Genomic DNA, 26,138 nt, shown 5'->3' on the forward strand with positions numbered 1-26,138 from the left:
AAAGGGATAGATAATAAAACAGAAAATATATTGCCTCTATATAAATCCATGGTACACCCACGTCTTGAATACTAAATGCAGATGTGGACGCCCCATCTCAAAAAAGATATATTGGAATTGGAAAAGGTTCAGAAAAGGGCAACAAAAATGATTAGGGATATGGAACGTTTCCGTATGAGGAGAGATTAATAAGATTGGGATTTTTCTGCTTGGAAAAGAGATGACAGGCTGGATATGATAGAGGGCTATAAAGTCATGACTGGTGTGAAGAAAGTAAATAAGGAAGTGTTATTTACTCTTTATAACACAAAAACTAGTCACCCAATGAAATTAGTAGGCAGCAGGTTTAAAACAAACAAAAGGAAGTATTTCTTCATGGAATGCACAGTGGAACTCTTTGCCAGTGGATGTTGTGAAGGCCAAGACTATAACAGGGTTCAAAAAAGAACTAGATAAGTTCATGGGGGATAGGTCCATCAATGGCTATTAGCCAGGATGGGCAGGGATGGTGGTCCTAGCTTCTGTTTGGCAGAAGCTGGGAATGGGCGACAGGGGATAGATCACTTGATGATGACCTGTTCTGCTCATTCCCCCTGGGGCACCTGACATTGGCCACTGTCAGAAGACAGGATACTGGGCTAGATGGACCTTTGTATGGCCGTTCTTATGTTCTGAACACTAGGTCCTGTTGTGTTAACCAAACTTGTTTTAATGCGGCCAGTTTCATACTGTAGATGGACACGGACAATTTAGGGCATTCAGCCCGAGTCCTCCTCATAGAAACTTACAGCCTGTGGTGAGATGTCACATTTCTGAAATAAACAAATCTTCCTTGAACTGGAACCTGCTCCCCTTCACAGGGACTGCAGGTTTGTATAATTTTTGGTGGTGCCCAGAATGGGTCCAAGTCCTGCCCCCCCCACCTGCCTAAGGCTCTGGGAGGGAGTTTGGGTGCGGGGGGTGGGCTCTGGGCTGGGGCAGGGGGTTGGGGTGCAGGAGGGGGGGTGCAGGGGTGCAAGCTTTGGGAGGGAGTTTGGGTGCAGAAGGGCTGAGGGGTTGGGCTCTGGGAGGGAGTTTGGGTGCAGGGTCTGGGCTGGGGCAGGGAGTTGGGGTGCAGGTGGGGGTTTGAGGTGCAGGTTCTGGGAGGGAGTTTGGGTGCAGGAGGGGTGAGGGGTTGGGCTCTGAGGGGGAGTTTGGGTGCAGAGTCTGGACTGGGGCAGGGGGTTGGGGTATGGGAGAGGGTGAGGGGTGCAGCGCTTACCTTGGGTGGCTCCCGAAAGTGACCCACACACCCCTCTGGTAGCGACTCCTAGGCAGGGGCCAGAGGGGTCTCCATGCACCGCTGCCCGCAGACACCACCCCCACAGCTCCCATTGGCCGCAGTTGGCAGAGTCGGTGCATGGGGGGGTGGGGGGGCAGCATGCGGAGACACCACCCCCCCTCCTGGGGTTGCAGGGACATGTCGGCCACTTTCGGAAGTGGAGCAGGTGGGCAGGAAGCTGCCTTAGCCTCATTGCGCTGCTGGTGGTGGTGGCAGGGGCCCCGGGCCCTTTTAAATTGCCTGAGGGCAGCATGTGGGGCTGGGGGGGACACGCCATGGGAGGTGTGTGGGGGTGGCAGGCGGGGCCAGGGGAGAGACTCAGCCCCGACCTTTGGTGGAGCCGGGCCCCCGGGCCCTCATATTGGTGGAGCATGGGCACCTCGGGCCCATACAACTCACTGCCCCTACCCCTTCAGTTCTGTTTTAACTACTCTGTCAGCCCATCAGCTTCCATCCCCCCTCCCTCACACTCTCTGTAATGATTGACTTGTGGATCATAGTGTTTGCTCCATAAGGTAAGCATTCATGCAGGTCTGGGGAACACAAAGCCAGCCAGAAAGCTTCAAAGACTCTATACTTCGCTTGCAATACACACGAGAAAAACAGGTTGAAACAAACTCTGGAGCAGTTAATGACAGAGTTCCAGCACTACCTTCCTGGTGTGGGTTTAGCAGTTTGGGTTTCCTAATCGGCAGTAGCAGACAGTCTGAAAAAGCCGGCAGTGGCAGAAGGTGCAGAAGTCACAGCATGGGGGAGAGGGTGGCTTGCAGTTTTTCCAAGTAGCCACACAATTAGGTGGGTGTGTGGGCCTGGGCTTGCGGGATTTTCTTGTCTCGGTCTTTCTCTGCAAGACAGAAATGAAAACTTTTATTAACTCTACAGCAATCCCAGATCATGAATAAAGCATCAATACAGGACTTGACCAAGAGAAATGTTGGTTTGAGATCAGGAGCAAATACCTAATAATGTGGCCAATATTGGACATTAGAATAGCCTCTCAGAAGAATTAGTGGAAGCCCCAAGCTCAATATCCTGAGTCATTTAAAACAGCACTGGACAGGGCCCTGGAGAATACACTTCTATCCTGCATTGGCAAAGTGATGGACCAGATGATCTGAGGGTCGCTCATAATACTTTGCCCATCTATGTCTTTTTATGTGAAGATCTCAGAACATGTTTCAAAGCTCACAACACCTCTGCAGAGTTGATATCAGCCCTGTTTTATAAACAAGGAAACTGAGTCACAGAGAGGTGAAGTGAAACCTGGGAATGGAACTCAGGTTTCCTGGCCCCCACACCGGTGCTTTAAACACAAGTCTAACAGCCCCTTAAGAGAGTTTGTCAATTTTTAGGGCCATATTTTTAGAGCCTTCTAAAATTATTCCATAATAGCAGGGTAAAAAAACAGCCACCACCCTGCATGTAGGCATGTGCAAACTGCTAGTCAAGTATGCACCCAATTCCTGCATGGAAACCCCTATTTGCAAGAACAAATGCCAAGTTTTTAGGTGAGCAAACAAAATCTCTTGCAAATCTTCTAGCCCAGTGGTTCTCAAACTAGGGGCACCGCTTGTTCAGGGAAAGCCCCTGGCGGGCCGGGCCGATTTGTTTACCTGCCACATCTGTGGGTTCGGCTGATCGTGGCTCCCACTGGCCGCGGTTCACCGCTCCAGGCCAATGGGGGCTGCGGGAAGGGTGGCCAGCACATCCCTCAGCCCACGCCACTTCCTGCAGCCCCCATTGACCTGGAGCGGTGAACGGCGGCCAGTGGGAGCCGCGATCAGCCGAATCTGCGGATGTGGCAGGTAAACAAACTGGCCCGGCCCGGCCTGCCAGGGGCTTTTCCTGAACAAGCGGCACCCCTAGTTTGAGAACCACTGTTCTGGCCCACTTGTGGAGATATTTTGCAAATGCAGCTCCTTTTGTCTATGAGTCATTACAAGCAGAATCTTTCTGTCCCAGCATGCAAAAGGGGGTGGCACCTGGGACCCCAAAGCTCCAGGTACATAACGAGTGGGATTTCCATTATTAACCTCAATTTTTTTCAGAGGGCTAAGACTGAGGGTAAAATTTTCAAAAGTGCCTAAGTTATTTAGGAGCTTAAATCCTATTGACTCTGGGCAAGGCCGTCCCTAGGGGGATGCGGGGCCCAGGACATAAGCACCGAGTTTCTATTCTGCCAGGAGGGTGCTCCCCCCTGGCTCCACCTAGGCCCCACCTCACTCCACCCCTTCCCTCAAGGTCCAACCCCCACCCTGCTTCTTCGCACCCCTGCTCCACACCTGCCCCCACCCCGCCTCTTCTCCGCCCCTGCCCCGCCTCTTCCCCACCCAGTTCCGCCCCCTCCCCCAAGCGTGCTGCGCCCTCGCTCCTCTCCCCTCCCCCCCAGCGCCTCCTGACGCCACAAAACATCTGATCTGCGGCAGGCGGTAGGTGCTGAGAGAGATGGGGAGGCGCTGATTGGCAGGGCCCGTCCGTGGGCAGGAAGTGCTGGGGGGATAGAGGGGGAGGACTGGTAGGGGGGCTCCTCTTCGCCTTCCCCTGCCCGCCTGCCTACCGCTCGCCTCCCTGTTCACCTCCTCACCCTGCTCACCCACCCACCTCACCTCCCTGCCCACCTCCTCACGATTTTATTGAAGCACAGGGCCCCTGAAGCATGGGGCCTGGGGCGGTCTCCCCGATTCACTGTACCCAAGGGATGGCTCTGACTTTGGGAGGCAAATGGAGCTGCATACGAAAATGGAACCCCCAAAATTGTGATTTTTAGGAGGAAAAAGACTTAACTGACAGAGTTAAACCACAAGAATTCTGAGGAGAAGTTTCAATGGGGAGGGACCAGGCAGGCCACTACCCACAAAAACAGAAGGAAAAGCAAATACCCTAGTTTCATTCTGGCTGAGGGCCCCTATGCCATGAAAAGCAATCATGCTTGTTAAAGAGGCCTGTCCTTTCTCTACCCTCCTCCTGGCTTCCACTGAGATGTAGGTATCCAGCAATTTCCAACATTTAAGCCTTGACATTTACGAGCAAGGAACCTCTAGCCAAGCAGCAAGTCAATCAGCGTTAATCAGCTGCGATGAGAAAACCACGGGCTAATCTTTTCAACCACGTATGAGCTGCCTGAGGCACTGCTCCCTTGGCATTCTCGCACTTGCTTTTTTCACTCCAGGTGGTGAGTGTATGTACACGCGCATGTGCGAGAGCATGTGTGCAATGAATAAACAGAATTTATCTGAGAACGACACCTCTAGAATAGTTCCATAAATATCTAAACCAGCCCTTGGTTAAACAACCTCGCTGTCTGAAAGAGTACATCCCTATGTATTTTATGGATTAGGAGTTGTATATTGAAACCAGGCTATTTTTATCTACATTCTTGTTTGCTAGTTGAAATGAACAAGTTTTGATGTCCTAAACTTTCCTGAATGCTTTGTGAAACCTTATGTTGTGGGGCAGAGCTTAATTTCTAATCACCTGTCATTTGGGCAGGCTGCCTTAATTGGCAACAGAGCTGTAGTCTCAACATTAGCTTTAACCTGTGAGTGGTTTGAGCCAGTGCTTAATGGGCTTGCCACATCAGTTTTGAAAGTAAAAAAATTCCTTGAGCCCTAAGTGAAAGATCAATTCCCTTGAATGGTTAGCAGTATAGGGGCTATCATACACAGCTGAGCATTTCTGATTCCTTCCAGAGGAGAGCCAATGGTTCACTAGCCTGCTTATTGTTAATATCCTAAGAGCTAACATCCTCTCCCATGCCTCAAAATTTATAAAAGTGCGCATTTTTCATGAAAAATAATCCTTTGTAAGGGTCTGATCTTGAGAGATGCTGAGCACATGCCCCGGACTAAGTGGCAGTGGCTCAGCTTGTCTCAGGATATGGCTCTAATTCTGAATGTGAATTTTATACCTCGCTGAAAACCTTTGGGCACGTCAGTGCATGCACAGAACTAAGTTCACACATGCTAACTGGCTGTTGGCAGAGATAGGCCAAGGAGGAGCTATTCTGATCTGGATTAGGGTTAGGTTATGGTTCACAGTTGGTGAGTTTATCAGAGTTAGGGTTTAGTTTAGGATCTGAGGTAGGGCTGTCAATTAATCACAGTTAACTCACGTGATTAACGCAAAAAAATTAATCGCGATTTAAAAAATTAATCGCGATTAATCACACTGTTAGACAATAGAATACCAATTGAAATGTATTACATATTTTTGGATGTATTTCTACATTTTCAAATATACTGATTTCTATTACAACACAGAATACAAAGTATACAGTGCTCACTTTATATGATTTTTTATTTCAAATATTTGCACTGTAAAATGATAAACAAAAGAAATAGTATTTTTCAATTCACTCATACAAGTACTGTAGTGCACTCTCTTTATTGTGAAGGTGTAACTTACAAATGTAGATTTTTTTGGTTACATAATTGCACTCAAAAACAAAGCAATGTAAAACTTTAGAGCCTACAAGACCACTTAGTCCTACTTCTTGTTCAGCCAATTGCTAAGACAAACAAGTTTGTTTACATGTACGGGAGATACTGCTGCTTGCTTCTTATTTACAATGTCACATGAAAGTGAAAGAGGCGTTTGCATGGAACATTTGTAGCCAGCATTGGAAGGTATTTACGTGTCAGATATGCCAAACATTCGTGTGCCCATTCATGCTTTGGCCACCATTCCAGAGGACATGCTTCCATGCTGATGATGCTCGTTAAAAAAAAATGAATTAATTAAATTTGTGACTGAACTCCTTGGGGGAGACTTGTATGTCCCCTGTTTAGTTTTACCTGCATTCTGCCACATATTTCATGTTATAGCAGTCTCGGATGATGACCCAGCACATGTTCGTTTTAAGAACACGTTCACAGCTGATCTGACAAAACGCAAAGAAGGTACCAATGTGAGATTTCTAAAGATAGCTACAGTACTCCGCCCAAAGTTTAAGAATCTGAAGTACCTTCCAAAATGTGAAAGAGATGAGGTGTGGAGCATGCTATGGCAGCCGGGGGCCCCTGGGCCCTTTTAAATCACCTGGACCCCTGGGCAATTGCCCCCCTTGCCCTCGTTGTCAGGCCTGGGTGTGTCTGCCAGTTTTTAAAGACAAATGCTCAAGGAATTGTGTAGAAAAAGGAAGTTTGATTCCTGGTCCAGAAATAAAATAAATAAATAAGGCTAACTGCTAAATTTACATAGGTTTTGTAAAAGTTTTGGTTAAAAAAATCTACATGCATGCTTCTTCAGATTGGTGCTTTAACAATACCAGTATTATACAGTAATATGCTGCAATGTATAATTCCATAAAATGGGGTTAGAAAACCCTTCAGACTGGCTCAGGAAAACATAATCTAGTTTAAGATTCATATGACTCCACAAAAGGCCATATGGTTGGCTCAACCAGCGTTTGTTAAAAGCTCCCGCGAACAGGCTTTCTGCCTTTTGACTTGTGATGATTGGTCTGGTAAGCTGCTTTTTTCTTTTCTCTGCCTTTTTTCTTTTATATATATATCTATATATCTATATCTTTTTAAGCTTTCTTGGACATCTCGGAAAGGGAGCTGCAGAACAACCATGCATACATACATGCCACATACATGTAACTAACTATACGTTTACATTTTCTCTCTCTGTTAATATTTTGTAGCTTTTGTGCCATGATTTAATTTCTCTAGACTTGTGCTAACTGCACAATATTTTCCTCTAAAAACGCTGAAAAGTTATGAATTAATATATTAACACCTCTCCTTTATTCTGTGTTAAGTCTTTTTGCATTTATTTAATTTACTTAGAATTGTACTAGTGGTTTTGTACAATTATTGAATTGACTTTATTTAGTACTGGCAGAAGCCCTGGAAATCTGTCAAAAACATACAATGAGGAAAGGTATAGAGTTATTACTTCTGCCATAATAACCTTACAGTGTTAAGAGAATAGTCACGCACCTTGGATTCTTTCTTCTTCTCTGCCTCTTTCCTGCTTACTTTCCGGGATGTTTTGGTTAATTCTTCAAAGAGAAAATAAAACATAGCATGGAGTTAACTGTGTATTTACTGTGAGGCATATGTAATTGTTTAATTTAGATATACAACACTGTTTTTGTGCCGATGTCTTTACTGATAAGAAATAAAGTAGCGTCACTAACTTATCTTCTTGGAGCACAGGTTTTGTAAATTCAGGAAGTCCTTCTGAAGGAGCCATTCTTATATAAACATAGTGGGTCAGAGGCCATGTCTATACAACAAACTTTGATCGATGCAAGTTATATCAGCATACGATGCCAATTAGTATATCACATGTGTGCATGCATATCTGGCCGCTTATGTCAGCGCAGCATGTACTAACCCGGAGTGTTTGTCAATTAATAGTGCGGTGCACCATAGCTATATATCCCAGTATGCAACTCGCCATCATTTAGTGCACTGTCTTTTGGGAAATTTTTTCAGTGCATGGTGGGACAGAAACTAGGCATACAAGGCTGATTAAGAGCTAGGGGTCAAATTCCCATCATGCACTTTCTCCATCCCATAATGCCATCCATAGCCCATAATTTTTGCACCTTTTTAAAAAGCCCCACAAACCTGCATGGCATTTTTGCTGGCAACCATTTCTGACTGAAACTTGGATCCCACACAGCTCTGCACTATTGTCGTAAGCATTGCAAACACAGGATGAATGAACCTCCAGTATGTGCAGAGCCGCAAGAAGAGAACCACAGCGATGGGGAACATGACCATTATGGAGGACAGATTGCTGTGGGACATAGCACAAACCAATTCAAGGTTGTCAGTGGTGGTCATGGAGCAGCTGCAGATGGTAGAGTGCCATGCCTGGGCCTGAGAAATGAGAACTGCCTGGTGGGATCGCATTGTAGTGCAAGTTTTTGATGATGAGCAGTGGCTGCAAGAATTTTTGGATGAGAAGGATCACATTCCTGGATCTGTGTGTCAAGCTCGCCTCAGCCCTTCAGCACAAGGACACGAAGATGAGAGCTACTCTGACTGCAAAGAATGGAATGGCAACACTGGATTGCTATTGGTCAGAGGGAAATCATTTTGGAGTTAGAAAATCCACAGTGGGGGCCGTTGTCATGCATGTGTGCAGGGCCATTAATCATCTCCTGCTATGCAGGATTGTGACTCCTAGCAATGTGCAGGGGACAGAGCATGGATTGGCAGCAATGGGTTCCCAAACAGCAGCAGGGTGATAGATGCACATCCCTATTTTAGCCCCAGTCCACCTTGCCTGTCAACAGAAAGTGCTACTTTTCTATGGTTATGCGACCATTGTTGGATCACTGGGATGCTTCCCTGATATCAGCATGAGCTGGTCATGGAAGCACGTCACTTACATTTTTAAGAACACAGGACTGTTTAGAAAGGTGCAAGCCAGGACATTCCTTCCAGACTGGTGGATTACCATTGGTGATGTTGAAATGATTCTGGGGGGATCTAGCCTATCCCTTGCTCCCCAAACTCATGAAGTCATACAGGGGCCAGCTTGGCAGCACCAAGGAAACATTCAATGACAGTTGAATGTGCTTTCAGTAGCTTGAAGGGCCGCTGGTGGTGTTTACTGACAAGATTGGATCTCAGTGAGAAAAATATCCCAATGGGTATAGCTATATTGTGTGGTGCTTGGTGTACATTGATGAATATAACACTGCCTGTTAATGCAGCTATTTGTGTTGTGAAGCTTGCTGCACATTTATAATTATTACACTGTCACTGGCCCTATGAGTTCTGTTGCCCTGTACAATAACTAATAGTAGATGCTTTCAGTACCATTAGGCATTGTGCAGCATATGTGGTGTAGTAATGATGATGAATTAATTTCTAAAAAATAGAATTTTATTGAGTACCAAAACCAGTGCAAAAATATGTGCAATTTAAAAGAAAATGTAATAAAAACTTCTCAAATAAATTATTTATTTATTAATAAATAAGAACAGAACTTAACAAGGTAAAGAACATTCATGTCAATTTCAGTCCATTTATGCTACAGGCACAGCAACCGTGGCTCTCACAGGCGATGTATGTGAAATTGTGATTGTCCTTACTGTTGCCCGGAGTGCAGTAGTAGGGGTAAGGATGCAGCCATGAAGAATATTGGGGGGGTGTAGGGAGATGCGATGGCAGAGCTATTGATTGACTGCAAAAGGAGGAGAGCCTGTGCTTACAGAACTTGCAGGTCAACAGAAGTTTGTAATATCTGTGTTTGCTGCTGGAGAAGCCCCATTATGTCCTGGTGCATCTCCTTCTCCTTTTCCTGCTGGGACTCCTGGGCCTTTCTCCTCTCTGCTCTTTCCTTCTCCATAGTGTCTGAAATATTCATCCTCCAGGCCCTTTGTTCATGATCTGATGCAGCATTGGCTTGCAGGATCTCTGAGAACATATCTTGCCTGGGTCCTCTTCTTACTCCTCTGTATCATGGTCAGGCATTCCATTGGCGGGGAGGGGGGAACTCCCTGAGGCCGCAATGGCAACAGCTGCCAATAAAACACATACAGGTACCATTGTGTTTATAGTCACAACGGAAAATGAAAGTTAAGTTTCAGAACTCCCATCCCTTGCTCCCCTAAAGTTTTAAACAAGACTTGCTTATTGACCCTTCAGCCTTGGAGCACCTCTGCAAAGCCCAGCCATGGTAAGTATGGCCCAGGAGGGCCATGGGGGGAATGAGGAAGGAATTGTTTGCCTGCATGAAACCCAAGTTTCTGTGGGTACAAGTGCATGGCACTGGCACTGAGCACTGGCACCATTTCCCACAGGCAGTGATGATTTTAGCGGGTATCTCCCTTCTGGGCCCATACACCACTAGCCTGTGTTCTGCAATAGTGCCTGCTGAAATAACCATGGACTGGCATGGGAAGTGTCCTACTGCCAAGGAAGAAATAAGGCTTCCCTACTAGAAGCCTTTAGGAGAGGATTGCAGAATATCTCCTTGAAAGTTTCATTGAGGTCTCTTAGGAGGATTCAAGGGACATCCCTGTGTTCACAAACAAATTGCTCCGCGTCCCCCTCCTACCCCCCGTCTACTCCTACAGGGGAATGAAAAGCAGATATCAACTCTACTTCTGCTTGTTTTACCGCTACCTCTTCTAGTACAAGTAAATTAATGAAAAGTTGATACCTGTGTCCTGGTAAGCTGGAGTTGGGTGCCATCTGTAGATTTAAACATTGTAGCAGGAAATGCATTTGCACATTTCCCCAAGGTTCCTGCCCCTTCATTGGACATGCCCATGCTTGGCTGCCAGGACTGGCTAGTCTGTGGTGGAGCCTCAAACAGGTCCTGGCTCATGGCATAGCTGGATCCCCCATCACATGTCCGCCACCCTCCTTTCCCTCCTCACTATCCACAGCAGGGGTCTGTGTCTTGGGATTCTTGGCGGTGCTCTGTGGGGTGGTTGTGGTGTCTCCGTCAGGTGTGACATTCAGCTCATTGTAAAAGCAGCAGATCTGTGGTTTGGCACCACATCAGCTGTTGGCCTCCCTGACCTTCTGGTATGCCTGCCACCGTTCCTTCCCTTTCCTACAGCACTACTGCTGATTCCTGTCATACTCCTTTGCCTGCATCCTCCATGCATTTCTGCTCATAGGTGTCCACATTTCTACAGCTTTGCCTGCACAGCCTCTTCTCCCCACAGCTCCAGGAGACCTGATACCTCCTGTCTGCTCCAGACAGGAGCATGGCTGGAGCTTGTGACTAACATGATCAATGGGGCAGTTGCATCCTACAAAGGAGAACTGCTCTGCTAGTTGTGCTCACCAGGCTAGGACATCAGGAAAAGGCATTTCAAAAATGCGTGAGGTTTTCAAAGGGTGGATGAGCATAGGCTGGGGGTATAATAGGTCAGGGACAGCTAAGCCTCCCCTAGTGTTGTGGCGGTCGCTGGACACTGGTTGTGGGGTTTTCACAGAAGTTTTTGTTTATTATTATGCCCCATGCAGTGTCTGGGGTGGCTGAGGAGGCTGTATGTGCTACTCAGCTTCCTGGGTTCATCAGCCATTTCCCTGGACTCCAGGGCAATTGCTGATAAAACCAGGAAGCTAAGTAGCACATACTGCCTTCTCAGCCACCCTGGAACCTGCATGGCACATATCAAAAGCTCCGGTTCTTCAGGAAGAGACGAGCTTTTCCCGCGGGGTGGCTTGGGGTCTCAGGACGGAAGGTGTGGTGTGGCTCCAGCCAGCCCAGGGCTCCTTTGGCCACAGGTGGGGCTCAGAGCTCCACCTGGCTTGGGGGTCCTCCGGTCGCTGGGGGCTCGGAGCTCCAGTCATGGCGGGGAGGGGAGGTTTGGGGCTTCTCTGGGAGGAGGGGACTCTGGTCACAAGTTGGCTTCAGATGGAAGGGATGGAGCTGAGGGGGGGCTCCTCCCGCCACCCATGGGGATGGGGGTCCTGGTCTCTGTGACCCTTGGGCAGTTCACAATTGTGACCAAAGCAGTCAGTGTCAGGCATTATGGGAAAGCTGCTGGAGGACTGTTAGGTCAACATAGATCATGCAGTGTCTACACTCACACTGCATCCACCACAGTAGATTGACCCTGGTTCAACACCACTTGGGGAGGTGGTGTTACTGCATCACCATACCAGAGTGCTTGCATTGGTGGGACACAAATTTGAGTGTAGACACACATGGCGAGGTGGGCACAAGGTGACTTACATCAACCTAATTTTGCAGGTGTTGAGAGGGAGGGTGCACAGGAGAATGGGGAAAGTGGGGCAGGAGCTGGGGTGTGGAAATAGGGTAGGACCTGAAGGGTGGGGAGTGGATAGAAGAAGGGGAGTGGAGGAGGAGCTGGAGTTTGGGGATGTATAGGATCAGCCAGCAAGGGGCAGGAGCCGGGGATGGGAGATAAACAGGAGCCGAGGGAGACAGACAGGGAGAGGGCACAGGGGCAAAACAATCTATAACCATTACAGCACACTCGCCTCCAGACCCTGGAATTGAATCCAGGAGTCCTGACTCTCTACTGTCCTCTACCGCCAGGGCATAGCTGTGGAACTCACTGGCAAAGTGTGTGTCTCATCTCCCACTAATGGCATGGTCCACATAGAGGAAAACAGCTTACTACTGTTAACAGCTACTCCATTAGCTCAAGTGGTAGCTGTTTATGCTGTGGAGCTAAAGATCCACACCCTTCTGATGACCAAAGTCAAAGGTCAATATGGTTCCACACGATAGCATTTTTTTTTCAATTTTTAAAGAAATAATTAATTGATTTATTAGGAAATTACACCCCCCAAAGTATGTTAAAGTAGCAAAGTCAAGCACTCAGAAGTTAGGAATTGCCAGACTTGCCCATGCAACATTAAGTTGTCCCCCTCTGCATGTGCATTGTGATAGTTGTTAATTATGTGCTCACACACTAATTTCCCCCTGGCTGTGTTCCTTATTCAGTGCCCAGAACTGACCTGCCCTAGGAATGAATGAGAGCTCTGTAGTGAAGGAGACTGTTGTGTGCAGGACTCCTGTATCCTTTTGTTTTTCGGAAGTTGGAAGGCATGTAGTGAGTGAGGCAGACAGCTGCAGACAGAAAGGATGGTCTTGTGGTTCAGGCTGTCAAATGCTGCCCTTGAGAACTGGATTCTATCCCTGCCTCTGTGTGATGTGGGCAAGTCTTTTAACCCAACCTTTTGCCAGATGGGCACTCATTGTGAGTTCCTCATTTTCTACATGCCCATCTTGAGACAGCCAGGGCCAGATTTGCACCAGGGCTGAGCACTCCCAACTGCAATTGATGTTGACTGGAGTTGTGCTTTGAACGTAAAAAAGTACTATCAAAATGCTTGGCAATCTGAAATTCAAGCTAAGGGCCTCAAGCTGGGCACCTAAATTAGTGGGCACTTCTGACAATTTTGTCTTCAATCGCTCTGTGCCTCAATTTCCTATCAGAGGCATAATAATACCATCTTACCTCACAGGGGTGCTGTGAAGATAATTTCATCGATGTCCATGAAGCACTCAGATACTATGATAAGAACTGAAGAGACACCCAGGAGGAAATTAATCATTTTGTATTCAGGTTGGGGATTGGATTGTGTGCATTAAATAAGCTGTGAGCCCACACACTGAATGGGGATGATAAAAAAATATATTGACTAAATCGTCATTCACTGAATGAGGCCAGGGGCCTGTGGAAAAAATAGCATGTGATCATGTAAGCAAACTCTGTAATGTGCCCAAGGGGCTGGGTGGGGGTGTGTGTGTGGGAAATTAAGGTTGGATGGGCAATCTTATGTCTGGCATTTTCTAACTTATGAGTGCCTGGCTTTGCAACCTCAATGTTCTTATAATGTAGTTTTCTTAGATATAATATACAAATGTTGCCTAATACACACTTGCTGCCTTCAACCATTCCAACCTCTTAAGCTGGAGCTCTTGCTGATACTAACTTCTGCTCTGGTTATCTCTTCTGTAATTCATGTTCCCATAGCATCTCTTCAAGGAATACACAAAGGGAAGCTTGTTTGGGAGTTGACATTCATAATTCATGCATGATTTAACAGGCTTTCTGAGCTCCTTTTGAAAATGAGAGCCACCTAGGGGATACAAGCCTGAATAACAGAAAAAGCTAACGTCTAAAGTCACCCCATGCTCCAGAAGTCATACTATAAGCTACCATTGCACAGGGAGGAAAGTGAAACTGTTTTAGCATTACAATGAATTATTATTAATTATTACATCTATCACTGTAGTGCCCAAAGACCCCAATCAAGATTGTGGCTTTGTACAGATACAAAGGTTAATTAAAGTGGCTAAATTTTCAAAATAAAATACTGGTTACTTTTACAACATCATATTTAAGGGTTATGAAATATTTCTACAACAGGCAAAAGTGCATGGTTTTGCTTTCAATATGTGCTGGTGTTGCTACTGCCCTTTCTGATTTAACAGCAAATATGACAAATGTGGACATATTTGTCCGAGTGGAGGATTTTTTCCAGTGTCTGAATAAGTTTATCATGAAACACCGAACAAGTGTCATTAACATTTATTCTGAGAAAATGAACAGTTCTGATTCCGCATATGCCTGTTTGACTTTTCTCTACATTCGAATCAGTGTTCAGCTGGAATGTCTACTCCTCATAAGCTCAGAGCAAATTCTATTCAGTTTTGTAGGGTGTCTGGAACTTACATCTTGCAATTATAAGAAAATAATAATGAATGTTTTGGCTGATGAAATGAAAATCTGGGACATGTCAGGCACCCTGAAAAATAAATCATATGAAAAAACATGACGGTCCTAGTAAAGTCAGGATGTATAATGTGTATGAGAGGTAACCCTTCCACTGAAAATATAGGGGATCAAGAATGCCATCCACATATTCCAAAATCTGCATGCAAATGGTGATCACTTGTGAGCACATTGTTTCAATTTGTGTGCAGTCCCAGTAATTGCACATGCAAATAAGATGAGTAATTGCACATTCATCTTATAAGCACTAACCAAGTCCAACCCTGCTTAGCTTGAGAGACGTGATTTGATCCCGAAAGTAGAATCGTTGCAAGCCAATTATGAAAACCCGATATTGCTTGTTGATGGGGACCATCCATAATCAAATCTATTTTGTAATTTTCCTACTGTAATTGAATTTGGATTTGGGAACAGTAGGCCAGTTAAAATATTTTTCTTAATACAGTATAGCCATGGAATACTTTTAAACAATTTGCCTTGATGTTTCAACAACCTCCTATTGTGATGTCACCTGCTATCCACTGAATTTAAGTGCCTGGGGAATGTGGTTCCATATTTTCTGTGTGTCTTTAAATGTAAGGTGATACAAGCACAGAGCTAAGGACTGAAGAGTTGTGCTGTATAGAGGGGAGAGCATAAATAATAGGTAACAAATTTGTACCATTCTGCTTAGTGTGTATCCAACCAGAAGTTACATGGCTTGTATCAGGAAAGTGGGACTGAGTTAATGAAGGCAGAAGCTTCATCATAAACATTGAAATTGGGTATTAGAACCAGCTGATGATTGAGAGAAATTCCCCAAATAACAGACAATGACCCAAGCTCTCCCCAGAGAAAAACATGCAACAGTGTATTTCTCAGTCGGACTGATGATGTGGGTATTCCAACTGGGAGGGTGACTAGTACCCCAAAGACAGGAACAATGCATACATGTAGCCACCTTGCACTGGCATCTCATCACATCTCACAAGCTAATACAGCTCTGTAGCTGACTATCCTGCAAAGTGAGAGAAGCAGGTGGAGCAACTATTCATGATCACTTGATTACCTTCCCTTCAGATTTCTTTACAATTGATATTTTGTATGTAAATGCTGTGATATGGAAATATCAGCTTATGCATCTTTAGTACCTTTCATTGGGCAGCTCATTTTATAGGTGCTGCAGGCAAATGAAACTCTGGCATCCTCTGCCATTGCTTACGCATATCACAGGCAACAGCTTGATCACACACTTCTTTGCTTAAATAGGCTAGGAGGTAACTCAGGTGGGCCCCTTGTCCCCACTCTAGCCTGATCCTCCCAGACAGGCCCCTTTCCTTTGCTCTCTAGCCAGCCCCTACAGCTGGCACCCTTGTCTCCCCGACTCCAGCCATTCTCCTCCTTGCTCCCACTTTAGGATCCCTGAATTGGATCTTTCGATTCCAATTCCAGCCAGCCTCCCTGCTCAGCCAGGCCTCCATTTGTGCTTAAAAAGTTGGGATAACACAGAGCTCAGAACACATGAGCAATGAAATGTGCAGCCCTCTAAGTATCATCTTTAGGGTTCACAACATATCTCATGAGGCAGGCATTATTAGACCCATTTTCCAGACAGGGAAGTGGTGAGGTAACTTGCTCATGGTCACAGAGGGAATCAGTGGCAGAGCCAGAAGAGAATTCTGAGCTCCAGACTCCCAGCCCTTTGCTGTGTCAATCAGCACATGCTTGCTCCTCTGTATAGCACAGCAGCAACAGGATGAGCCCCCCAGATCCTTCCCTGCCAATGTGCCTCAATCCTGACTTGAGAGGACCCCACTGCCCAGCATCCTCTATAGTAATTTACACCGGTGCAAAGTGAGTGACAAGTGCTATTAAACAATAATGAGCATGAGTCACACCCCTTTTGCACTCATTTTGGTTTTATGGCTACACCAGAATAATAATTCATAGATTGCAATGCCCGAAGGGCCATTGTGACCATCTAGCCTGACCCCCTGGATCCCACATGCCAGAGAACTCCCCCCAAATATTTTCCAGAGCAGGTCTTTTAGCAAAACATCCCATCTGGATTTAAAAATGGTCAGTGATGGAGAATCCACTATAACCCTTGGTAAATTGTTCCAGGTGCAGGGCAATAGAGAATCTGACCCCTTGTCTTTGAATGGCTGTGGTTATAGAGAAGGGGCAGATATCCATGTGGCCACAGAAGACCTTTTGAGAGGCATAGCCACCTGAGAATAGCCCTTTAAGGGTCTGTTGTTAGTAGAAATGCTGGTTAATGGAGACATTTAAAGTAGATTACACATCCACATTTTCTTTGTGGGGAAAATGCTAGCAGAAAGATACCCATTTAGCTGTCTCCACAGTGCTCATTTTTGTGGACTTTGGTCTGGTCTACGCTAGAAAATTAAGTTGGTTTAACTACATCAGTCAGGGGTATGAAACTCCACCCCCCTGAGCAGTGTCGTTAAGCCGACCTAAGTCCCGGAGTAGATAGCTCTAGGTTGACAGAAGAGTTCTTCTGTTGACATGGCTACCACCTCTTGCAAGGTGTATTACCTACGCTGATTGTAGAACCCTTCCGATCGGCGCAGGTAGCGTCTACACTGAAGCACTACAAGGGTGCAGCTGTGCCACAGAACTGTTTTAAGTGTAGACAAGCCCTTTTTCTGGCAAGACTTAATGTACTTTTAAAAAAATCTTTGTTTTCTCCTGAGTGATTGGTTTTCTGCTTCTTCTATTTTCTCATTAAAAGCCCCACTTCTGTCCCAATTGCAATCACCCGAGGAAGGATCAGGGAAGAGTAGAAGGATGATCCAGTGGTTATGGTGCTAGAATAAGGAGATCTGGGTTCTGTCAGACAGCCACCTTAGGCTAACCACTTAGCCTCTCTGTGCCAGTTTCCCATGTGGAAAATAGGATAGTGGTACCTTCCAACCTCACACGAGTGTTGTGAGGATATCGATCCATGCAGGATTGTGGGGCTGTCCATTACTATGGTAATGAGCATCATATTAGTACCTGCTGTGACGGGGCAAAAACAGATGGCTATAGAAAAGTAGTGGGAGATAGATATATTAGCACCAGGCTAAACAAATCCCTGGTACCAGGATAAGTGAAATGGCAGCTGCTCCAGGTCAATTAAGACACCTGAGGCCAATTAAGAACTTTCCAGAAGGCAGGGAGAAGGCTAGGTTGATTGGGACACCTGAAGCCAATCAGGGGCTGGCTGAAACTAGTTAAAAGCCTCCCAGTCAGTCAGGTGGGTGTGCATGTCAGGAGCTGTGGGAGGAAGTTGTGCTGTTGGAGAGACTGAGTAGTGCACACCATATCAGGCACAAAGAAGGAGGCCCTGAGGTAAGGGTGAAGTGGAGCTTGAGGAAGTGAGGGCTGCTGTGGGGGAAGTAGCCCAGGGAATTGTACATGTCATGTTTCTAAAAGGTCAGCTACCATAGCTGATACTATTAGGGTCCCTGGACTGGAGCCCAGAGTAGAGGGTGGGCCTGGGCTCCACCCCACCCCGCCCTTTGCCCCCTGATTAATCACTGAGACTGGGAGACAACAGAGACTGTGCAAGGAAGGATAACTTCTCCTCACCTCCTTTGCTGGCTTATGATGAGAATGGCTCAGTAGACTGTGACCCTTGTCTCTAGAGAGAGAAGGGTTACGTGGAGGGTCACAGTGAGCCTCTGAGGCTAGGGAAATCCACCAGGAAATACGGGACCCATGGAAGCAAGGACAGAGCTTTGTCACACTATGTAGAATAGCCAAACTCCCATTGCCTTCCATGGGGCAGGATCAGGCCCTAAAAGCATGCATTCTTGTGCATCTTTATTTCAAAAAGGCTAATAAAAATAAAGAGAAAAAAATTTCCATATCAGTAGAAAGGAAGTTTGATTTAAAAAATTAAAATAATCAAAATAAAATTCCCCTGTGATAGGAAGCTGCAGTAGAAGTGCCTGTGGGATGATGGGGATGTCTGATTTATCCCATTCCTTTTGTAAGCTGAGAGACCTGCCTGTGCTGTGACATCATGGCTGGTATGTGCTGTAGCACTTTACAGCATTTCCTTATTCCCAGAAACCCTACGCGTGGAGCAATATGTCGCAACAAGATGAGAACACTACATTGCAGTCAGATGTCAACATGCACCCTCTTAATTTATAACCACACTTTGTTTTCTGCAAAGCACTTCAGCTTGCCACCAAAAGGCATTTTACTAACCTGCTATAGAGATGGGTGGGAGATCTGGGAGTTTCATTTTGATGTTGGTTGCCAGATTGGTGTCTCTGTTCTCCTCAAAGTTCATGTGTGAATAGGCAGTTGAAAGCAAAACGGAGCAGAGAAATAAAGCAAGGAAGAGGTTCTTATCTTCCATCCTGGGGAGAAAAGAAATTGTGCTTTCATGAACACCAAAATCGGTCACAAATTATGGAGGGTGCGAGGGAAGAGTGGGGAAAAGAGCTTAGAAATGGTTTACTATGGAGTGATACAGGTTCACAGACAAAACAGCCTTCAATTTCACACTATTGCTGTGTTTAATACCTTCATAGAATAAAATGTTTGGAAGTGTTAATTTAAATCATACCGTATGTTCTGCAATGAGTTTGCAATCACATAACTGCTGCCGAATTAGGCACATGTCAGAACACAAACAAAATTTCTTGCTCTAACTGTGGTGAAAGTTTTGGGATTGCAAAAGATTTTCTAGGGAAATGCAATAGAAGAATCTCAGACTTGGAAAACATGCTTATTGTTTGGTCTTTAGAATGGATTGCTTCATATATTTGTAGCATTTTGCTGCTAGCAGAGGAACACCTAGGATAGGATGCAAGTTACAAAAGAACCTCAAAGTTATGAACACCAGAGTTATGAACTGACCAGTCAACCACACCCCTCACTTGGAATCAGAAGTACGCAATCAGGCAGCAGCAGAGATCAACAACAACCAAGCAAAGTTAAATGTAAAGTACTTAAAAAAAAATAAAGGGAAAGCAGCATTTTTCTTCTGCCTAGTAAAGTTTCAAAGCGGTAGTAAGTCAGTGTTCAGTTGCAAACTTTTGAAAGAACCACCATAACGTTTTGTTCAGTTACAAACATTTCAGAGTGACAAACAACCTCCATTCCTGAGGTGTTTGAACTTCTGAAGTTCTGCTGTACATCTGCTCCAGAAGGGGTGGTTGTTAGAGCTGGTGGGAAGTGTTCATATAAAAAAAAAATGTGGCTGAAAACCACTATTTTCTAAAAATCAGTTTCCCCCCAAATGTTCACTTTTTCAAAACATTGCAGCAGAAACTTGCAAAGAAGTAGGTTAGGCTGTTGGTTTTTGTATGAATTTGGGTTTTTTTGGGCAGGGGAGGGTTTTGTTGCTGATTTTGGCTGGTTGACATTAGTCACATGGTGGGATTCATTCAAAATTAATTGCCCCCCCCCCACCTTGTTTTTGAACATTTCCTATTTTCAGACTGTTCCATATGAGGTCTAACCTGTGCCTGGTATAATGGTACTAACACTTCCGTGTGTCTGCTGGAAATACCTTGCTTGATGCATCCTAGGACTGCATTAATCTTTTTAATGGCCGCATCACATTGGTGGCTCATAGTTGCCCTGTGATCAACCCATACACCCAGGTCTTTCTCCCCCTCTGTCACTTCCAACTGATACGTCCCCAGTTTACAGCAACAATTCTTATTTTTAGTCCCTAAATGTACGACCGTAGACTTTGCACTATTACATTTCATCCCATTTCTGTTACTCCAGTTTAGAAGGTCATCCAGGTCTTCTTGTATGATATTCCGGCCCTCCTCGGTATTGGCAATACCTCCCAACTTTGTGTAATCCACAAATTTTATTAGCACACTCCAACTTTTTGTGCCAAGATCAGTAATAATAATGTTAAATAAGATTGGTCCTAAGATGGATCCCTGAGGAATTCCATTAATAACTTCCCTCCAGCCTGATAGTTCACCTTTCAGTATGATCCATTGTAGTCTCCCTTTTAACCAATTCTTTACCAACCTTTCAATTCTCATATTAATCCCCATCATCTCCAATTTAATAATTTCCCAAATAGAGTTATATCAAATGCCTGACTGAAATCCAGGTAGATTAGATTTACTGCATTCCTTTGTTTAAAAAATCACTTATCTTCTCGAAGAAGGAGATCAGGTTGGTCTGGTATGGTCTACCTTTTTGTAAAACCATGTTGTATTTTATTCCAATTACTGTTAATCTCTGTTCTTAACTGCTTCCTCTTTCAAAATTGGTTCCAAGACCTTACATACAATTGAGGTTAAAGTAACAGGCCTGTAGTTTCCTGGATCACTTTTTTCCTTTCTTAAAAAGGGAGTAGAGGCTTATGCATTAAGCTCCAGAGGTCCCGGGTTTGATCCCGGCCACCAATGACTGTGGTCTGTTGACAGTACATCTGGAAATGAGATAATATCTAACACCTGTTGGGGATTAGTCCTGCCTTCCTGCAGGGGACTGGACTAGATGACCTATCCAGGTCCCTTCTAGTCCTCCATTTCTATGGTTCTACATCGAACTTTCATCTCCAACCACTCCAACAGCCAAATGGGAATCACTTAATCCATTCCTGAAATGCTGCCACCTCTGGGGTGAAGTGATGTAGCTGCTGAACCGTTGTGGACAGGAAATGAAGAATAGTTTAGCCAATTGGAAATGCAAGGGGAAATTCATGCCATGAATGGTTATAACCCACTGGAATTTGGCCAGAACTAAGTCTAGTCTAGCACCTCGTACTATTGCAAAAAGCTCATTATGATATTAATCAACTACAAGTATTCAAGACTTCAGCTTCATGTCTTATCTGAAAGGCATACACCACCCTCCCTAACTTCACAATAGACCGGATTCATGTTTTGACATCCCACATCCCAGTAGTTCCTCCAGCAGTTCTGACATTCCTTTGTTTGGGCAGCTGGCCCGAGTGAAGTTTTACTTTTACTGTGTATTAGCTTTGAGCTGTGTCAGAGTAATTGGAGTCCCACGTTGGAGGCACTGCCAACCTGTGAATTCCTTGATGGCTGTGTCTGCCAGCACAAAATTCAAAGGAACAAAACCAGTGAGGCCAATCTTTTCTCTTGAGTTGGTTGCAGTAAGCGCAGTCGATCACATCAATGGGGGGACAAAGGGGGGACGAAAGGAGAAAAAAAGGTTTGCTCAGTATGTCAATTGTAGATAAAATTACCAAGTGTGCACTGCACTGTCATTTATCGACTCAGCTGACATAATCTACCGTGGCCTGTCTTTAAAACATTCTGTTGTGCAGTGCCAAATCATTTCGGAACAGCATTAAAAGATTTGAAAAAGGTTCATGCAACAGGTGCCTTTGTAGAGCCCTTAATTTCACTGCAAATCATTCATTATAAATCAGAATACATTTTGTCCATCAAAAACCACAAATTATAAACACATCTGTATAGAGGGCTTTGTGGTACTTGATCTCCTGGCATTGCTGTATTATTATTATTATGCTATTTATTTAGTACAGGTTGAAAATGGTATATTCTGCCTCATTATTTATTGCGCAGGCCCTGATCTAGCAAACACACACATATGCAACTTTATGCAATTGACATGGACATGTGTAAAATCAAGCAGTTCAAAGTTAGATATTGAACTCTGAAATTAGATGGTAAACTCTTTGGAGTTAAGAGACCTTGTTTTATTATGTGTTTGTTTATCAGCAAGCACAAAAGGTCCTTGAACCTCATTGGTGTTTCTGGCTTCTGCCATAGTATAAATAGTAATATTACACAAATATAATATAATAATAATAAATAATGAATTAATTACTTAGGCCAATCCTTAAAATTTTTACATATGTGATTAACTTTAAGCACGAGTAATCCCATTGAAGTTAGTGAGACTATGTGTGTGCTTAAAATTAAGCACATGTGTTAGCAGGGTCTGAGTAATACAGAGTACGATGAAGTGAGCTGTAGCTCACGAAAGCTCATGCTCAAATAAATTGGTTAGTCTCTAAGGTGCCACAAGTACTCCTTTTCTTTTTGAGAGTACAAAAGGTGTGCATAGCACTGTCCAAAACAAACTAGCTTACATTTGCAGAGGAGCGCCTCACTTTTATATCTGCAGAATTGCATATGGATACTCGTTCCTGCATTTTGCAAGTGCAAACACACGTGTGCACATTTTAAAATGTCTAAACCTTGCATGGGTACACTTTAAACAGTGTGACACCTGAGCATACTCAAGTGTTTAGAATTTTATATCAGGAAAACCCAGTACTTCCAATGGGTCTGCAGATGTAAATACTACCACTTGTGTGTTGCACAGATTTTAGACTCTGTAAAATGTACACACAAGGTGTTAGAAATTTTGCAGTATGCATGCAGCTATTTGCACTGCCAAAATGCTGGTTGCAAGTATTTGTGCATGCACCCAAGTGGGATTGTTGGATCATATTAAAGAAGTTCTGTATTAAAATCACAAATGAGTTTGATTCCCATAGTTTAAATTCCAGGGTATTACTAATTAAGAGGTCTCTTGGTTTTTAGTACTGTTTCTCTCCCTCTCTGTGTGAAACTTGCAAGCTGCTAATTGTGTTAGTACATTCTAAGACAGAGGCTGTTCTCAAAGCAATTCACAGAGAGACTCAAAGCAATACTCTAACAACAGAAACAGCACCCAGAGACTCCCCGCCCTTTTGTTGTATTAGCAATTGTGATTAAAATAGAGATAGAGGATGTATGTGGATGCATGCTTGGTGTGGATAATAACTGAATGATCAGGGAGGTGCCAGCCTAAGAATCCAGTGTCCATCGGCTGAAGAAGGCGTCAAGTGGAAATAACCAGAGGACCCCCGGAGGGCAGACTGGAATCCACCCAACAGCCTCAAGAATGGGAGAACCAAAGAACACGATAACATCTAGCAGCACGGAGCCGTCAGGAATGTGCTATCTGCTGATTGATTCAGCAACAGCATGATGAAGCAATTCCCATAGACTGGCATAGGAAGAAATTCCTATAAAAATAGACTCTAAAAAGTGAGAACTTTGGGGTCTGATTCCGCAAACCAACTTCCAGGAGCATCAGATGAGCATCTGACAAGGCCCTGCTCCCTCCTCATGTCCAGGCCACCTGGCCAGTGGCTTGGCATGAGCAACTCTAAGGCTGGTAACTATGATAACAACCTTGCAGAACCTGTGTGTGTGTGTTTCTATGAATGAATGTGTGAATAAATATGAGATTGAATGGAATGTTATAGCTATAACTAACTACTTACTATGATTCTTTCTGTATTCACAGTAAATGTGGTATTTTGCCTTTTTCCCTTTAATAAGATCCTGCTGGTTTTTATTTTATTGGTATAACAGGATGGGGGGCCTAATTGAAAAATGTACCCACTGTATAAACAGAATGCTGCTTACGGCGCTTACAATGTAAATGGGATGTGTACAGTACAAACAATGAGAGGAGGAGGCATGGCGGTGGCAGGAGGCCGTTATAGTTGATCAGAGGTAGAAGGTGAGATGAAAGAAGGATGTGATCCTGAGAGGTTCTGAGCACCCACACCACTACAACTGTGTCCTAGCCTGAAGTCCTTGCTCAGATTCTCACCTCCTTTGTAAAACTGCAAGACTTTCTATTGTTGCTTAAAGGTGCAGTCCTCATGTTCTTTTTAGATCTGATCCAAAGCCTGTTAGAAGGATTCCCATTGGCTTTAATGGGCTTTACATCGGGGCCTATATAAGCAGCTAGCTCAATAAAGCAGGGGATGTCCTAACGATGGAGAAATTTATTGCCCTAAAGAAGGGAAACATCCTTATTATTTTTCTATCTTGGTGACCATTCATTGTTTTTACTGAGGTTAATATATGCCTCTAAACCAGGAAGCTTTGATTCCTAGTAAAAATAGGTGTACTTGCACTCCAACTTTTGTTTTTGTTTGTATAGGCTCAGCCTGCCAGGTGCTAAGCACTCTAACCACAATCCAGCTGTTGACGTCAAAGGGGCAACTAAAAAATAAGCAGTTACTTAAGTGCTTTGTAGATGGGTACTGGAGTGCTCAGTGCTTTGAAGGATTTTGCCCTAAAGAAACAGCCTGTGTACGCCATTCCCTTTGTAATTCAATTTATTACATGTCAATTTCCTGTTCAATGTTTCATATGTCAAAATTTGGAATACGTGACAAGTAGTATAAAATACTTCTTTAAAAATGAGAAACTCGGCTGATTTTCATGGTATTTAATATCTAGTAAAAAACTGAAAGAGTTTTGATTTCCTCTGAAAAGGATTTGATGATGAAACATTCTTCGAAGGAGGTTATTTTCTCCGAAGACCAATTTACTCTAACTAGAATTGTCATGTGCATAGAGCAACATTGTGAAACAAATTGGCACGCTCATGGTTTATCTTGATGATGAAAATTGGAAGGAACAATTCTCAATTTGAACTGTTCAAACAGATTGACAAGGACAAAATTAACTCACTTAGGAAAAATGTGTATCACCACACCTAGCTCAATGAAAACATCTCAATGTGCAGTGGGGGGCATTGATCAACGCATTCCCCGTCAATACCTGGCCTGGGCCAGGGAAGCTAATGATCCAACCAGCGGACCAAATTCGGTGATGAATCCTGGTCACGTGCCACCTGAGGCACATTGTGCATACACTAAGAAGTATGAAATAAAAAAGACAAAGAAAATGTTACGCTTTACGAAGAAAGAGATAGAGAATAATGCTGAAAATGTTATAAATAAATGGCATGCCACGCCCTCACCTGGAGCACTGTGTCCATTTCTGGGCACCCCATCTCAAAAGGGATAGAGCAGAAATGGAGGGGGTTCAGCGAAAGGCGGCAAAAATTACTAGAAGCCTCAAAAGGCTTCCAGCTGAGGAGAGAGTGAAAAGATAAAGACTGTTAAACTTAGAGCTGAATACAAGGGATTGATGATCTGGCTCCTGAAGTTCTTTTAACATATTTTTGTACCTTAATTTCCCTCTACTCTGTCAGCAAGAACTATTAACCCTAACTGTGCAGCATTATTGAGGCTCCATTCATGGCTCCTGGCAATGGAATAAGAATAAAAAAGGAAAATGACTTCTTTGGAGCATTTGCATGGGAGGCTGGAGAAGGTCAGACTCAGGCCTGGTCTACACTAGAAAATTAGGTTAGTTTAACTACATTGGTCAGGGGTATGAAAAGTCCACAGCTCTGAGCAGTGTAGTTAAGCCGACCGACGTCCCTGTGTAGATAGCGTTAGGACAATGGAAGAATTCTTCTGTCTACCAAGCTATTGCCTCTTGGGGAACTGGATTTCCTCCCTGCTGTCCATGTAGGTGCAGCCCCTCTGTAGCATTTTAAGTGTAGACAGGCCCTCACTGACTGCTTGTTGTAGCGATGGAGTGGACTGCAAGTGAACAGCTGTCAAAGGAAGAAACGGTGGTGTTTCCCCAAACAAAGGGAAAGAGACCATGCAACAGTCTTCAAGGAAGTCAATACTATCGAAGATTACTTCATTTGTATGAAGAATGTTGGGTTAACCAAAGGAATGGTCAGCAGCAGGAGTTTGTGGGCACCACCAAGGAGAATTAGTTTCCTCAAACCCAGTTTATTTGAACGACTGATAATAAATATAGGGCAACC

General features: G+C 44.4%; 1 protein-coding gene across 1 annotated transcript in view; it reads right to left on the minus strand.

The window, feature by feature from the left end:
• Positions 1 to 1,984: 1,984 nt before the first annotated feature.
• The window catches only part of ASIP (agouti signaling protein), a 40,825-nt gene continuing 16,671 nt past the window's right edge, over positions 1,985 to 26,138 (minus strand). Inside the window, exons 2-4 of the mRNA XM_074969764.1 lie at positions 18,726 to 18,880; positions 7,267 to 7,328; positions 1,985 to 2,165 (exon numbers count right to left, since the gene is read on the minus strand). Of these exons, the coding sequence (XP_074825865.1) occupies positions 1,989 to 2,165; positions 7,267 to 7,328; positions 18,726 to 18,879 (393 nt within the window). The 5' untranslated portion in view covers position 18,880 and the 3' untranslated portion in view covers positions 1,985 to 1,988. The remainder of the gene's footprint in view (positions 2,166 to 7,266; positions 7,329 to 18,725; positions 18,881 to 26,138) is intronic.

Source organism: Natator depressus, chromosome 13 (genome assembly GCF_965152275.1).
Source record: "Natator depressus isolate rNatDep1 chromosome 13, rNatDep2.hap1, whole genome shotgun sequence".
NCBI classification, from domain to species: domain Eukaryota; kingdom Metazoa; phylum Chordata; order Testudines; family Cheloniidae; genus Natator; species Natator depressus.